This window comes from Herpailurus yagouaroundi, unplaced genomic scaffold (assembly GCF_014898765.1).
Source record: "Herpailurus yagouaroundi ecotype Mexico unplaced genomic scaffold, PumYag 308, whole genome shotgun sequence".
Taxonomy (NCBI): Eukaryota; Metazoa; Chordata; class Mammalia; order Carnivora; family Felidae; genus Herpailurus; species Herpailurus yagouaroundi.
Genome location: NW_024412525.1, coordinates 1,798,783 through 1,816,335, shown reverse-complemented (window position 1 = coordinate 1,816,335; position 17,553 = coordinate 1,798,783). Strand labels below are relative to the sequence as shown.

General features: G+C 37.5%; 1 protein-coding gene across 8 annotated transcripts in view; it reads right to left on the bottom strand.

Moving 5' to 3' along the window:
- The window catches only part of CAMSAP2 (calmodulin regulated spectrin associated protein family member 2), a 113,566-nt gene that overhangs the window by 76,557 nt on the left and 19,456 nt on the right, over positions 1–17,553 (bottom strand). For 7 of the 8 annotated variants that reach the window (XM_040462160.1, XM_040462163.1, XM_040462162.1 and 4 more), the window contains exon 2: positions 14,890–15,149. The exons of the other annotated variant lie outside the window; for it this stretch is intronic. In XM_040462160.1, the coding sequence (XP_040318094.1) occupies positions 14,890–15,149 (260 nt within the window). The remainder of the gene's footprint in view (positions 1–14,889; positions 15,150–17,553) is intronic. 8 annotated transcript variants of the gene reach the window in all.

Below are 17,553 nucleotides of genomic sequence, written 5' to 3'. Positions count from 1 at the left end.
CTTCTAATGCTCATGACTCTCAAATTTAAATCTCCACCCAGGACTTCTGAACTTCAGACTCACATATTCAAGTACTGACAGCCAAAAGGCACTGAGAACTTAACATGTCTAAAATACAATTCCTGATTCTCCAGACGCTTCACCCCACGCTTCACCCCAGCCTTCTCGCTGCCCCCAACCTCACCTTCTACTCCTATTGTCTACAAAGCAACCTGAAAGCACTTTTTAAAAAGTAAACAAGATCAAACTCATCATCCTACTTAAAATCCTCCAATGATTTCCATGTACACTCAGAATAAAATTCAAACTTCTTATCGTGGTCTACAGGGCTCTACCTGCTTTGGCTACAATCTTTAACCAGGTCTCATACCACTCTCCCTATCAATCTTGCTCATGACTAACCTCACTGGCCTTCTGTTCCTAAAACATACCAAACTCACTCCTACATCAAGGCCATTAACCTTACTCTATTCCTTTTTGCCTGGAATGTTCTTTTCCCAGACTGTCACATGCCCATTCCCTCTGGTATTCAGGTCTCAGTTCAAATGTCAACTTTCCGGACAGGACTTCTCTAACTACCTCCTATGAAAATATCGTGTTCCGCTTCTTCTAGCCCCTTCTTCTGGATTTATTTTCTTCACAGCATTTTAACTATCTGAAATTGTTGCGATTTGTTTAGCTTTTTACTGCTTGTCTTTGCTACTAAAATATCAGCTCTGTGAAAGCAAGGGCTTAGTCTGTCTTCTCATTACTACATCCCATTGCCCACGCCGAGAAATTTTCAACAAATGCTTACTGAAACATGTACTTCATATTATACAAATTATATAAGCTTATGGTAAATAAATGCAACCCTAAAACTTCAATTCCTGAAAATGTTTCCTCCAGGAAATTCTCAGTTAGGAATCTTATCACCCAGACATGAAGTTTATTTACTTTTTGGACAACCTATCAATTCAGGGCCTTTGAATTTGTTCCTTCTGTCAGCAATGCTCTTTCCCCTTATTTTTGCCTAACCGGATCCTCATCTAGACCTCTGCTTGAATACATTCCATTTAAGGGTGCCCCTAACTATTCTAATTAAAGAGAATAGCATACAATTCCCTCAGATCACATTATCCTGTTTTTACTTTCTTCATAGTCCTTACCATTCTCTAAAGTTACCTTGTTTTGTTTACTTGTTTGACAGCTTAACCATAAAGTAAAATGTACAGATTCAGGCAAAAAATAATCAGCATTCTTACATTCCTGCAAGTTTATCAGAAGAACTTCCTGAAAAGAAAGATCTCTGGGACAGCTTTGTAACATATCTCACTTTGTAACATAGTTCACTGTAACCCTCTTCAGCCACAAAACAGTACAGACTCGGAAGGAATCTGAGTATTATAAAGATTGTTTTTTTATTACAGAAGCTCATTTATCCAGGTGTCTGAACACAAGCAAGCATCCAAATGGCACAGTTGTTAAAGTTTTTTTTTTTTTAATGATCATCTATTCTTTTTAAATCCACATCACTGACATGAATTAAAAACAATTTGTTAAACTGCTATAATCCACCAAGCTGCAAAAATGGATTGGTATCACAGGGTTGAGGTGGGAGATCCCTCTGTTCAACACACGGGGGAGGGGGGAGAGGGACACCTACAGACAACTGCTATGAATACCTACTGCTCTATAGCAATGGACTATAATTATGCAAATTAGAAAAATCTACATTTCTATATCAAACCTGCTGAAACATCTCAATCTCTGTGCTCCAATTATATAAGTATATGTATAATTACATAGTAATAATTATGTATCATATATAAACTATCTTCTACTGTACCATCTACTGAAGCTTAGTAACCAACAGCAAATATATACTTATCTTTCTTCTTGTTTCAATAGATGAAAAGTCCTAGCTAATATATGTTTAATCTTCAATAAACATTAAAAATTATTGCTGGCAGGTCTGTAATATCAGACAACATCCTAAGTATCTTAGCTTTTGCTACTTCGAATGAGTTACGAAGATGGCATTAATTACAAACAAAAAGAATATAAAACTTTCATTATTGCAGAGTGAATTATCAAAACATTAACAGGAAAAGATATATGTACTCCCATGTTTATTACAGAATTAATATTGTAAATACCAAGATACAGAAACAACCTACATGTCCATCAATGGATAAAGAAAATGTGAAATGTGAACACACACACACACACACACACACACACACACACACACAATATATTATTTAACCATAAAAAAGAATGAAATCTTGCCAACTGTGAGAACATGGATGGATTTAGAGGGCATACGCTAAGTGAAATCAGTCAATCAGAGAACAAATATCATATGATCTTACTTGTATGTGACACCTAAAAAACAACAACAAAAAAACAAGCTCACAGATATAGATAACAGACTGGTGGTTCCAGAGGTGGAGGGTGGGGAGTGGGCAAAATGGGTGAAGGGGGTCAAAACGTATGTACAAACTTACATGACTTAAGTTATGAGGATATAATGTATAACATGGTATCTACAGTTAATAATACTGTATTGTATATTTAAAAGTTGCTGAGAGTAAATCTTTTTTTGTTTATTTATTTTTGAGAGACAGAGTGTGAGCTGGGGAGGGGCAGAAAGAGAGGGAGACACAGAATCTGAAACAGGCTCCAGACTCTGAGCTGTCAGCACAGATTCCGATGTGGGCCTTGAACCCACAGACCATGAGATCATGACCTGAGCCAAAGCCAGGTGCTCAACCGACTGAGCCACCCAGGCGCCCCGCTAAGAGAGTAAATCTTAAAAGTCCTCATCACAAGGAAAAGAAAATTTTGTAACAATGTACGATAATGCCTGTTAACTAGACTTACTGTGGTTGTCTCACAATACATACAAATATCAAATCATCACACTGCACAACTGAAACCAGTATAATATTACATATCAATTATGTAATAAATAATTCAATAAAAAAACAAAAAAATATTTTAAAAAGTTTTCCATCATCTTTAGAGGCTAACTATGAAAAGGCAAACATATTAAAAAAAAAAAAGGAATGATTACAGTTTTTGAATTGAGAAATAAGATAGATATCAAGTGTCATTTCACGAAAATTAATCTGGCAGCAGTATACCATAGAGATTAGATAAAATAAATCTTAAGAAGGCAAGTCTACATACAAACTCTATTCCCATATTTTCTCTCATTAAAACAGAAGCCATTGACAACGGCATATTAAAATACAATTAAAAAATTTTGTTTACATTTATTTATTTTTGAGAGACAGAGAGAGACAGAGCATGAGTGGGGTAGGGACAGAGACAGAGGGAGACACAATCAAAAGCAGGCTTCAGGCTCTGAGCAAGCTGTCAGCACAGAGCCCGACAAGGGGCTCAAACCCACAAACAGTGAGATCACGACATGCACCGAAGTCAGATACTCAACCGACTGAGCCATCAAAGAGCCCCAAAATACATTTTTAAGAAAAACATGGGAATGTTATTTAGTTTTCAATACCAAGACTGTCATTTATTGCTCTTCTCTAGAATAATAAAGGAATTACTGAGTTGGGTTTTTTTTAATTTTTAAAAAAAAATTTTTAATGTTTATTTTTGAGAGAGAGACAGACAGACGGCAAGCAGGGGAGGGGCAAAGAGAAAGGGAGACACAGAATCTGAAGCAGGATCCAGGCTCTGAGCTGTCAGCACAGAGCCCCATGCAGGGCTAGAACTCAAAAATGGTGAGATCATGACCTGAGCTGAAATCAGCCACCCAACCTACTGAGCCACCCAGGTGCCCCTAAATTGGCTTTTTAACGTAGGTTTATAATCCATTCATGGGTCATAACATAAAGTCAATTCAGTTAGTCACAACTAATATTTTTTCCAACTAAACTGAACAAAAATCAAGTCACAAGTATAAATACTTTTGTTTCTGTAATATACATATAACTAACTAGACTATGGTAAATACATTTGCAGTAAAATGTACTTCTGTGAGTCACAGCCAAAACAATTTCAAAACTCCAGACCAAATGATTGCTAGGGTGTTTCGGCTCTAAAATTTTAGGGGCAACTGGGTGGCTCAGTTGGTTAAGTATCTGACTTCAGCTCAGGTCATGATCTCACTGTTCATGAATTCAAGCCCCGCGTCAGGCTCTGTGCTAATAGCTCAGAGCTTGGAGCCTGCTTCATATTCTGTGTCTCCCTCTTTCTCTGCCCCTCCCCTGCTTACGCTCTGTCTCTCCTTCTCTCTCAAAATAAACATTAAAAAAAAAAAAATTCAATTTTACCCCTATAGCTAAAGTCAGTCTTCAACTGGGGAAAAAAATCAGTGAATGGCTTTTTCTTTACTTAACGTATAGCTACAGTTCTAATAGCAAGCAACCAAATATAAATGTTGAATTAACTATGCTAATTTAAACAAAAATTGGGACTTATTGAGAGGACACTAGAATAATTCATAGAACCTACAGAAGAGCTGAACCACTAAGCTCGGAACGACAGACACTGAGCAGTTCCAAGGAACTCAGCAGCAGGGGCTCACAGACTTCTCTGCCTAGGGCACTGCCTTGGTATGACGGGGTAGTTCCAACCACCTACTATCACTGTGCTGTGATGTGCTCTCCATTTAGGGTTTCAGAGATTCTCAGTAAACAATCCAATCAGCCCACCATACACCAGGTATCTTCACCCTTAGATAAATCAGCAATGGCCAGGAGCAGGGTCAGAAGTATATACATGGTCTCTGGAGAATTAAGAAGTTGTCCATCATCCCATTCGTCTAAAACATCTGTTCTTTGTGGCCAGAAATTAGCACTTCATTTATTGAGCCCTTATGAACCTGACACAATACTTGGGTCAATATGATAAATATATACAATATGTATACTAAAACATTAAGTTGTGCACCTTAAATATATGCAGTTTTTGTCAATAAAGCTAGATAAAAAAGGGGAACTACAAAATATGTTTCAATATATAAAGAAGAAAATGGATTTGATATAAGAACAAAACTTGAAATACAATGAAAATATACTGAACGTTACAATATTTTTCATTTCACGTGTTTTTAAAAACTTAGATATTGTAACTTCTATTTTTCTAAACCAGCATTATGAAAACAAATCCTAAAATATTTTTAAAATAAAAACAGTATTTTGCAAAGTGAATCACTCTATTTCTTAAAATATGTAACTTTATATGCCAATGGTCACTAAATGAGATACATCACTTATATAAGAAAAGAGTACCTGCTATGGTCTAGATGTTTGTATTCTCCCCAAATTCTTAAGTTGGATCCTAATGCCCACGGGAATGGTATTAAGCGATAAGGCCTCTGGCAGGTGTTAGGTCATGAGGGCCGAGCCTTCATGAATGGGATTAATACCCATATAAAAGAGGCCCCAGAGAAATCCCTGCCCTTTCCACCACGTGAGGACACAATGAGAAACTGGCAGTCTACAACCCAGGAGGCCTTCACCAGAACCCAACCTGCTGATCCTTGATCTTGGACTCTAGAGCCTCCAGAACTGAGAAAAATTAGTTTGTTCTTAAATTACTCAATCTGTGGTATTTTTGTTACAGCAGCCTGAACAGACTAAGACAGTCCCCTTAGTGACCAAAACAACCTCCTTTCCCCCCTACTACTCCTATTCTTGGGATTCCCCTTCATTGCTGCACAGTCTCTCACTGTTATGACATTGTACTTCATGCTGACATTCTCTGCAGACCTCCCCAGAATCAGTGCACATTATAATCGATAAGGACAAGGAAAAGTATGGCAGCACAATTTATCTGTAGAACAAGTATTGGGTTAGGAGTCAGGAAGACCTGGGAACTATCTCTGCTCTGTCACTAACTAGCTATTTGATCATGATCTGTTCACTTCCTCTTTCTATACCTCTTTCAGAAGGAACTAAATAAGAATCGATTAGGGGTGCCTGCGTTGCTCAGTCAGTTAAGTGTCCGGCTTCAGCTCAGGTCATGATCTCGTGGTTCGTGAGTTCAAGCCCCACATCAGGCTCTGTGCTGAAAGCTCAGAACCTGGAGCCTGCTTTGGATTCTGTGTCTCCCTCTTTCTCTGCCCTTCCCCTGCTCATGCTGTCTCTGTCTCTCAAAAATAAATAAACATTACAAAAATTTTTTTAAAAAAGATCTATTAAACAAATCCATCCATAAAGTTTCCTCACTTGTCAAAAGGAGATGATAGTAACTGCCCTATCTTTTCCGTTACAGAAAAAACAAAAATGTAAATGCATTATAAACTATTAAGCACCATAGAAACAGTAGCTTTTTTACCTGAGGTCTAAGTGACATATAATTGTATATTAGTTTCAGGTGAGGTGTACAACATAATGACTCAGTATTTGTGTATATTGTGAAATGATCACGATAAGTTCAGTTAACAACTGTCACCGTACATAGTTATGTGGGATTTTTTTTTGTGAGAACTTTTAAGATTTACTAACTCAGCAACTTTCAAATACATAATATAATATTATTAACTGCAGACACCATGCTGTGCATTACTTCCCCATGTCTTACTTATTTTATAACTCTAAATTTGTACCTTTTGATCCCCTTTGCCCCTTTTGCCTACACCCTACCTGCCACCTCTGGTAACCACCAATCTGTCCTCTGTATCTATGAGCTTCTTTGTTTTGCTTTTTGTTTTTTTAGATTCTATATACAATCTCACTTGTTTTCCTACTTGTTAGCCTGGCTGGACTTTTTGAAAGGCCATGTGGTATAAATGTTATAAACATGGCTTTGGAGGCAGCAGACACAAGGTTTAAATCCTACCATCATGCTTTATCAGCTATTGGGCCTTGGGCAAGTTAATGCACCTGAAGGGTGTTAGTTTCCTCACCTAGACAACTTGTAGCCACTTCTCTCACATGTTGCATTAACAACTGACATTTGTCAAATGTGCTCAATTCTGCTAATCCCTCATTCCATCCTCACAAATCTGCACCTTCGGTCCCATCCCAGTTCCACACTGCAGCTCTTTCAATCCCACATAACCCCTAGGGCAGAGATCATCCAACTTCTTCACCAGTGTCTAACCTAGTATACACAGTAGGAACTAAATATCCGTTAAATAAATGAATTCCTATCTGTCCTCATGGTAAATATATAACATAAACTAAAAAAACAGCAAGATATTCTAACAAAATGCATATCAATCTTATTTCATTTTCTGTATATACAAAGACTCACTTTCATTTATGTACAACCTTTTTTTTTCCCCAATGGTCACTAAGAAGAAAAAAGAAACAGGACAAAACAGAGTCACCTCTATCTTTCTCATCAAAAATAAGAGATTTAAATTTCTAAACTTGTAGCTGTCCCTTTACTTGTTTGTTTGTTTGTTTGTTTTTACCATCATTATATGAAAATATCAGGGTTCAAAAGCACCAGGAGCAACAGAGGATGGAGAAGCTAACTAACATCTAGACCCTTAGCCTCACAGAAGAGAGTGAAACCAAGAAGCTATTTTTTCTCAGCTTCTAGTAGTTAATCACCAATTAATTAGAGTTGATACAAAGGATAAAATCTTTCTGCTGGTCCTATTCTAGCTTCTCTTTTCCTTCATTTCCCAGCTCTGATGAGTCAAAAATCTTCTCTACCTTAAAAATGCTTCTCCCGGGGCGCCTGGGTGGCGCAGTCGGTTAAGCGTCCGACTTCAGCCAGGTCACGATCTCGCGGTCCGTGAGTTCGAGCCCCGCGTCAGGCTCTGGGCTGATGGCTCAGAGCCTGGAGCCTGTTTCCGATTCTGTGTCTCCCTCTCTCTCTGCCCCTCCCCCGTTCATGCTCTGTCTCTCTCTGTCCCAAAAATAAATAAACGTTGAAAAAAAAATATTAAAAAAAAAAAATGCTTCTCCCAATCAAACTGTCTTCTGCATCTCAAAGGCCTCTGCTTTAGTTCAGGTCTCTAGTTATTTTAACAGCCTCATAAGTGCTATCTCTTTCACAATACCACCAGAGTGAAATTCTGTAACACAAATCTGATGGTATCCCTTCTGGTTTAAAACCTTATACTGGTAGCTCCCTATCATTTCCAGGATAAAGTACACACTTGGCATGACATAAAAGGTCATTCATGCCCTGTCCCCATCTAACTCTCTGGTCTCATTTCTCATCATTCTCTAATACGTACCCAATTTCTAAAGCTACAATCAAACAAACCCCTTGCTTTTCCCTAAGCATATCATGATGCTCTCACATTTCCTTTTAACATCCTGTTATATTTTCATATAAACCACCTTATAACATGCCCTTCATGTGCCTACCTAGTAAATTCCTTCAAAACTCAGCATTAAGAGTAGGGCCAAGTTTGCTGCCTCTATACTCCTAAAATATATGTATTATAATTTGATTATTTTTCTATAATTCCCAGTAGAAAGTAAGACCCTAGAGGACAAAAACTCTTTTTAGTCACAGTAGATAATACACAGTACATAGCAGAAGCTCCATAAATAAACTAAATAAGTTAATAAAAGGCCTGAATGACTTTAGTTTTATTATGAATATAAAAGGTTTTTGTGAGATCATCTGGCAAAATAAACACCAGTCATCAAGTTATTCCTACAAGAAAGTAAACCTGGAGTTCTAAATAAATTACTACAAATAAACACTAATTCAAACATAATAAACATGGTTATAAAATATCAAAAGATAACATTAATTGGTAACTAAGGTGTATATAATATGTTACCTAGAAATAATGGAATCCAAATTAGGTACATGATTTTTGGGAAAGAGAAAATTGAGATCCAGCACCACAGGTGAATTTTAAAAACCCTCTTCACCAACAACTAGGAGCATTTAAAATAATTTTTCACAGACAAGTTCTGCTCATAACTTTGCAAAGCATTATACAAGGGTGACTAGAAATTAATATCTCAACTACTATTGTAATGTTACATTTATATAATCCTCTTCCTCTAAAGCACAATTTTTAATCTTCTTAAATAGGAGGAATTTTTTTTTAAGCCTCTACGTGAGTAAATTACACTGGGTTCCAACAAATGATGCCACCATGGAAATCCATAAGAATAGCTCCCAAACAGGTTCAATATGTTGGAAGGGAGAAAGGCAGAAAGGAAGACAAAGAAAAAAGGAACAACACAATGTTCCTGAGATCAGCTTCTCTGTTCTCAACATCTTTCATATGTCCAGCAAAAATAATGGTAACTAGGTAACTTCGACATTCTTAAAATCAAGACACTCATATCCACCCAGACAGGCTCTGTCGTAACTCTGCCTCATCATCTATTAACAGTCAAACAAGTCAAAGGCTACAGTTACTCCCTACCAGAGGAAATTAATATAACCTTCAAGACAGGAACAGAATGGGTAAGTTACTTTGAAAAGAAGCATGGACAAATAACCAAGATTTAAACCACCAGTCAGATTTCCTGGTAGCACACCATTTCTACTTCCTTCTTCCTCTCCACTTTCTACTTTCCTATTACCTATTCCTACTATCGTATTCTAATTACCTCCCCATTACCCAGGCAAAGACAATCAACCAATAAAATACATACACACACACACACACACACACACACACACACACACACACACACAACACACGTAGTACTTAAGAACTAGGATTTATAGTTAAAACAGAGATGGTCTGAAGACTGCCTTCACTGGTTACTATGATTGCTCTGTGACCTTACTTAGGTTCTCAAAGCCTCAGTTTCTTCATCAGTAGAACAGAGACAATATATTTTCCTGTAAGGGTTATCCTAAGAATTAAATTATGTGAGATCAGTATATAAAGTGTAATCACACTGCCTGACACAATAAACTAAATAAAAAGAACCACCAGAAAGTCTGAGAAGTGAACAAGTATACAGACAGATGTAAACAAATCAGAAAGATCTGAGAATTAATAAACTGCAATATTTTACACTAAGTTGACACTATAAGAGCTCACAAAGTATTCCACAGTGTTTTGCAATGTTTTATTTATTTACTATAGGCAGAGAAAAAACAAATCAACAAAGCACCACTACCATCACCACCACCATCAACAAAAACCAAAGAAAAAAATATGAAAACTTACATCTTGATTTGTAACCGAAAAGAAAATTTAAAAATCCTTAACTTCAGCTCATAGCCTCTTCATGATCTAACCCCAACCTATTTTTTAGCCTCATCTCACTTTTATGTCTCCATGCAGTCAACACTGTAACTTGCAATACAGAACCTAATTTCACACTTCAAACTTGAGTCAAACAACTCCTTCAACCCAGTTACCATTCTTACCCCATCCCTTTTCCTACCCACTGAAACCCTATTAATCATTCTGTCCCAAGATGCCCTCCCAGATCCTCCCTAGCAGAAGTCATCACATCCACCTCTCAGTTCCCTGTTGCTTAAACTTACGTTTAGAGCACCTACTTCATGCTAATGAAGTTTTCCTGCAGGCTTCTTTCTCAGTGTCATTCAAGGGAGACATTAATGGTCAGCTGAATACAGACCACAAAATGTGATAAAATGAAATAACACCTCTTAACATACAGGAATATCCTTCTTTAGGGTAAAAAAATATTTCTATCATCTTTCTATGTTTTAACCACAGCTTCACTGCCCTTCCCATTACAATAAAGCAGTTTAAATTTTTTTTTTTCAACGTTTATTTATTTTTGGGACAGAGAGAGACAGAGCATGAACGGGGGAGGAGCAGAGAGAGAGGGAGACACAGAATCGGAAACAGGCTCCAGGCTCTGAGCCATCAGCCCAGAGCCTGATGCGGGGCTCGAACTCACGGACCGCGAGATCGTGACCTGGCTGAAGTCGGACGCTTAACCGACTGCGCCACCCAGGCGCCCCAACAATAAAGCAGTTTAATGGCTAGTAGCACAAATGTACAACTTTTTAGCTTATATTTTCTAAATATCCAAAAATATCCATTATAACAATACTGACACTTCATGAGAGAACATTTTATGCCTTACTTATCAAGTGGCCTAACAGCCCACTCTAATCTCCATTAGGCAAATAAAATATTCGGTCTTTTTTTGGTAATCATTAAAAGAAAGCAGTTCAGGGGCGCCTGGGTGGCTCAGTCGGTTGAGTGTCCAACTTCGGCTCAGGTCATGATCTCACGGTTCATGGGTTCAAGCCCCGAGTCAGGCTCAGGGCCTGGAGCCTGCTTCGGATTCTGTGTCTCCCCCTCTCTCTGCCCCTCCCCCATTCATGCTCTGTCTCTGTCTCAAAAATAAATAAACATTAAAAAAATTTTAAAAGAAAGCAGTTCAAAATAAATTTTGTTTATATAATGATTGTTCCAAAACAAGATTTGACTAATGTTATTTTGCAAGTCATATGAAAATCAATCTCATTATTTCATACCACACATACTATATACAGATTTACTTAATTGACTTTTGCAAATATCAACTCTTATTTCCCACATATGCAAAAATGGTTGGAAAACTGATTCACAATCAAGAGTTTGATTTGTAACCAGGCTAGACAGCTAGGTAAACATGACTTCAGATACTTAATTGCACAAACTTACTTCAGATTACAGCACTGTAAATTAGAAAGTCACAATTCTAGTTCATGCAGATTCTTAGTTTTGCTACTACATAACAGTTCTACCTTAGGCAAATTACTTAACCTCTCTAAATTCTAAGTATCACATATACAAAATGACCCTGGGTTAGATAAAATTTCACATACATTCTTGATCATAAAAATCACCCACAACACCTGTTTAAAAATACATATCCCAAATCCTCTTCTAAACGTCCTAATTTCGCAGTTCTGACAAGAGGACTGGAGAACTTAGTCTAAGTTCCCAGGTACTCATGTTCCTCATCATTGGGAAGTTTTATACATATACTGGTTTCTGATTTCTAACATTCTTTCTGGCTATAAAATTCTGTGAATTTAAGATTTTATGACACTGATCAAATCCCCCAGCCCAACCTGACTGAATGCAATTCACATGCAAATTCATTTTGCTATGGAAGAAAGTTCATTCAGAAAATCTTCTCTGTACTCTTAAGTTGTCTTTTTCAGCATTTGGCTCCATTTGTTATAATCCCTCAATTTTCACATTATCCTAAATACCAGTATTTATTTTGGCAAATAATTTGACAGATAACATGATTTGGGCTACAATACTTTTGGTTGAAAGATATTCCCCTATGATTTTAGTGTATACAACTCCTCCTCTGGTAACCATTCAGTCATACACTTAATGCTGATTCAAACACACATTAAGGTCAGTTCTCAGAACAGTATGCATTCTAACACTGTGTATATTCTTTTCATTTGTGTCTTACAATATTTATAACATTCAACAGGCAAATCATAACTACAATCCCTTCTAACAATCCTACAGATGATGATTATGTGCTGAATGAATTTTAATACATTATAATTATTAACTGGCTTTAAAGCAGTTCTGAAATACTTTCCCATTGATGTAAATATGGAAGAAAACACTTTAAAGGTTATACTCTCAAAACAGGTCTATAAAAGCACTGTGATAAAGAAAAAAAACAAAACATGTTCTCCAACATGTGTTCTCATTTTTCAAAAAAAAAAAAAAAGGCATTTTTCTCAATCTTCACCTACCCAAAATTAATAAAAACTGCTTAGTCAAGGGGCGCCTGGGTGGCGCAGTCGGTTAAGCGTTGACTTCAGCCAGGTCACGATCTCGCGGTCCGTGAGTTCGAGCCCCGCGTCAGGCTCTGGGCTGATGGCTCAGAGCCTGGAGCCTGCTTCCGATTCTGTGTCTCCCTCTCTCTCTGCCCCTCCCCCGTTCATGCTCTGTCTCTCTCTGTCCCAAAAATAAATAAACGTTGAAAAAAAAAAAATTAAAAAAAAAAAACTGCTTAGTCAAACTTGCCTTCTAGTTACGTTGATACTTTTGCCACCACCACGCAACTCTTTTCACAAAAGTCTGCAAAGCAACATACAGCGATAAAAAGACCCCAAAAGCACTAAGATAATTTGGAGATGAAAGTGGGGGGCAGAACTGGCAGTCAATACACCCAGTGCAATTAAACACACCATTTTTCATTATACTTCCCAAAAGGCAGGACAAAGAAGGAAAACTGAAACTTACTGCTCTCATCACTCTAAAACAAAACAAAACAGTTTCTTAAAGAACAGTCTTTAACAGTACTCAGAGACGTTTTCTCACATACATTTTAGAAAAATGGTAATATAATATTACACTGTCATCAATCAAAATTTCACAGCACTGGAGAAGCTTTAAATCAAATTGTGAGAAAAGCTGAAAGTATACACCTAAAACACAGGTCAATAAAGGTGACACTGTAAAGAGTCAAGATGATGTAGTCAAATACGAAGTGTCCTAAAAACCCACGGAGAGAAGTTAAAAGCAGACAAACAGCAATTCTGTATCACTTAAGTCACATTCCTTAAACACTATTTCCTGCAATCAAATTTAAATGTGTTCATAGCTATCACCAGGATCAATATAGTGTGAAATAAACCTGATGGTAATGCAACTGGCAGTCTTCCGAACCCCTCATTTTTTAATAGATTGTACAAATACCTTCATATTTTATCTTCACATGCACAAACTGCACTAAGAAAATAATGTAGAAAATGTTAAGTTTGTTTCTTTCTCATTAAAGAGGACCTGAAATACAGAATCTATCCTAAGGACAACTAAGTTACCTGATAGAGCAAATGGTGTCTGAAAGGGCAGCTACTAAGCAAACACAGATTCACAAAGTCATTGATGTGCTTTAAAATGATCTACTTGGCCTTGAAATAATGGAAGCGGAAACAATCATAGCAGGAGCATCCAATGAGGACACTAAGTGGAATTCTGCTCACCCCTAGTGCTGGCAAACCATTCACATATGTGATATGGACACAAAGCACAATGTAAAAATCAGAGGGTAACCCATGAGGTGAATGTAGAGTCATCAATGCAAGTTGAAAATCTCATATCAGCTAATAAACACTCTTAGTTATCCTTAATAATTCTATTATGAATCCATAAATTTATTAACTAAACTTTTCTTAGGACATTATTCGCTATTCCTCTTAAGTAACAAAACAGTTTTGTTTTTTTTTTAAAGAAGGAAAATAGGCAGAAAGTAGGTCACCACCTCATTTAGTACTAGATTTGGTAAACTAATTTTTGTTCATCCTTCTTCAACTTCATAATTTCATATATTTCTAAATATATTCTTCTACATATATCCCTCCCTTTCTATTAGTCTCATATAAGAGCATGATTTAATCAAATGTGTTTTTCCTTCTAATACCCTGCTTGATGGTGCTCAGTGTTTTGTGAACTTAGGCGAAAGTAGCACACCAAACTGAAGCAACATACAATGAACCTAAACTTTGAATCTGTCTCCAGAGACTCATGACAAAGCCCCTGCATGCTTGTCCCAGGCCAGCTTAGAGAGCGTCATTCTGTATGTTGTCCACAAGAATGTATTACTAGTCATTAAATAAACTAAAATCTATATGATATGCAGAAATTCACCAAGAGGTCATTCAAGCATGCAAATGAACACTCACAAATCTCATCTCTTTCCTAACAAGAATAAAATCAAGGATACATTTTCTATCTCCTCTAAATAGTCTCTATGATGGGAAAATTAAATTTTTAAATTACATAAAAATCACTTTAAAGTAGCTGGAAAGAATTTAATTGTTTCTCCTGGTTATGAGAATGGCACCAAACATTCCAAAATAGTTTATTAAAATCTTCCTTCATTTGGAAACGAGGTTTATAAGAAAATGTTAAGTTTTTAAACTCTAGGCAGAGAGGACAATCCAATCTCAAAACATAATTTCCTCCATTTTACAATACAATTCACACTCAAAAGTATACACTTCAAACTAAGTAACCTTGGGTATACAAAGACTCACCATCTGTATGGGTTTCTTGTGCAGATCTCGTTCAGTTACCAGTTTTTCTTGGTCAGTTACATAAAGACCTTTCTGCGCTAAAGCCTGGATTACAGCATCATGGCCCAGAAGGGGTTTCGCAGCATCACTCTTGAGAATGAGACTCCCAGCACGACAGTATAGTTCAGCCGAAAGAAGTAAATTAACCACGGGTGGTTTGATGTGTTCCTGGTCATACTGATCTGTGTAAAATGGTTCTCGAAGTTCCTCTGGCACATTTTCTATAAAGATTAAGGGGAGGGGGGGGAAATTCTTACAATATGTTTATAAAGAAACACAATTTAATAATTATTATGTCACAGAAGATTCCTTCCAAAAATAACAATACCCTTTAACTGAAAAGGTAATTTATTAGAGCTTGGCAGCTAATCTGGAATGGAAAAGAGAAATTTGCTTTACAGAAAATATTGTTCCGAGTATACGCTAAAACAAGATTACAAAGCAAAGAAAAAGTTTTCTAAGTCTAATGACTCTGGGGAAAGTATTCCCACATGCACACTCAAATCCATAGAATGTGATAAAAGATTCCTAAAAACTAATTTCAGCGAATACTCTCACATACAAGCAATCAACCAGAAAACGCACTCTAACGGCTATTACAGGGGAAGCTAGGCCTTGCCAACTGACAGCATAAAATCACTTAACTGAAGTTGTATAGCTAATCACTTGCAAAGCAGAAGCTGCCTAACTTATTCTCTCCCTCTATCTCAGGCTCTCTGGTCTCTCACCCTTCTTGCTTAGCCTGATGAATCTATTGAGGGGCAGTTACAGCTATAGTTTAAGGGAGAACTACTCTCAAAAATACCTTAAACTAAGGGTGCCTGAGTGGCTCAGTTGGTCAAGCGTCCAACTTCGACTCAGGTCATGATCTCATAGCTTGTGGGTTTGAGCCCTGCATTGGGCTCTGTGCTAACAGCTCAGAGACTGTAGCTGCTTCAGATTCTGTGTCTCCCTCTCTCTGCCCATCCCTGGCTCATGCTCTGTCTCCTTCTCTCTCAAAAATAAATTTTTAAACGTTAAAAAAACACTTTTTTTTAAATCCCTTAACCTAGAGGCACCTAGGTGACTCAGTCAGTTAAGTGTCCAACTCTGGACTTCAGCTCAGGTCATGATCTCACAGTTCACAAATTCGAGCCCCACGTCAGCTTCTGCACTGGCAGGCAGTGTGGAGTCTGCTTGGGATTCTCTCTCCCTTCGCTTTGCCCTTCTCCCCACACCCCTGCCCGACTCTCAAAAATAAACAAACTTTTTTTTTTTTTTTTTAATCCCTTAACCTAGTAAATCACTGTTCTCTCCGCCTTACCCCAAAAATCCCTCCTGGACACCCAACTAACACATTCAGTGGAGACACAGAAAGGAGAGTCTACAAATGGGACATGAGAAGGAAACCAAATTCGTCTGAGTTTTTTTTCTGCTAGCCATTTCCCTTCAAGAATGTCAAGTCCCACTCTCCCAACACCTACTTCTAAATCAACCTCAGGAGCTGCTTTTGCATCTGATGGCAGCCAGATCACTAAAAAAGCAAGACAAACAAAGCACTTCTTACTGTTTAACAAGGTATCTTGCCTTCCTCTTCCCACTCCTTACCTGTGAGCTGTGCTCTTAATCAAAGCCAACACAAGAATGAGGTTTGTCTTCCAAAAGTAAAGGCAGGCATCTAAGTTAAAAGTTAACATGGAGCTACAATCATAGAACCTGATAGCTCTGGCTAGTCTGGCATGACACTTAGCCATTTCCTTGCCTGCCTTCTCTTTGAAAAGTGAGGTTTTGAGGCCAACCATCCCCCATCACTGATTTTAGGAGTCTTCTGAATAGGCAGCTTTAATATAAGCTCAAAATAAGCCATAGTACTAATCAAAGTGAACGTTTTTTAAATGTATTCACAAAGTATTAGTATACTTCTTAGCAATTTTCATCCTAAAGTTTTTGAAGAGTTCCTATTATTTAGAAAAATATTTTCATCATGGGGTGCCTGAGTGGCTCAATCAGTAGAGCATATGACTCCTGGTTTCAACTCAGGTCATAATACCAGGGTCATGGGACTGAGCCCCTCATTGGGCTCCACACTGAGCATGGAGCCTGCTTGAGATTCTCTCTCCCTCCCTCCCTCCCTCCCTCCCTCTCTCCCTCCCTTCCCCTCTGCCCCTCTACCCTGCTCATACTCTCTCTCTCTCTAAAATAAAGAAAAGAAGAAGAAAAATATTTTCATCAAATATTATAGTAATGATTGCATGTTCATTTTATATACCAGCATGGTTCTGAGGAAATCCAAGAATTAGAAATAATCCGTACCTTCAAGAAGCCAATAATGTACAAAAAGACTAGACAGACAAATAAAGTTAAGCAATTCAGAAACAATGAATGATTGAGCACCAACTGAAAGAAACTAAGTGCTAAATGAACAATTGTTCTAAATGAACAATTAAGTGCTTAAAGTTCAAAGCAGGAAGCATCATACTGGGCTGACTTGACTTCATCTTAAAGAAATAGGATAGGAAAAATAGGCAGAATTTGCTTAGTCAAAAAACAAAAGTCTATCTAAACAAAGGGAAGAGCAAGGAGAGAGTGGAAGGAAGGAAGGAAGGAAGGAAGGAAGGAAGGAAGGAAGGAAGGAAGGAAGGAAGG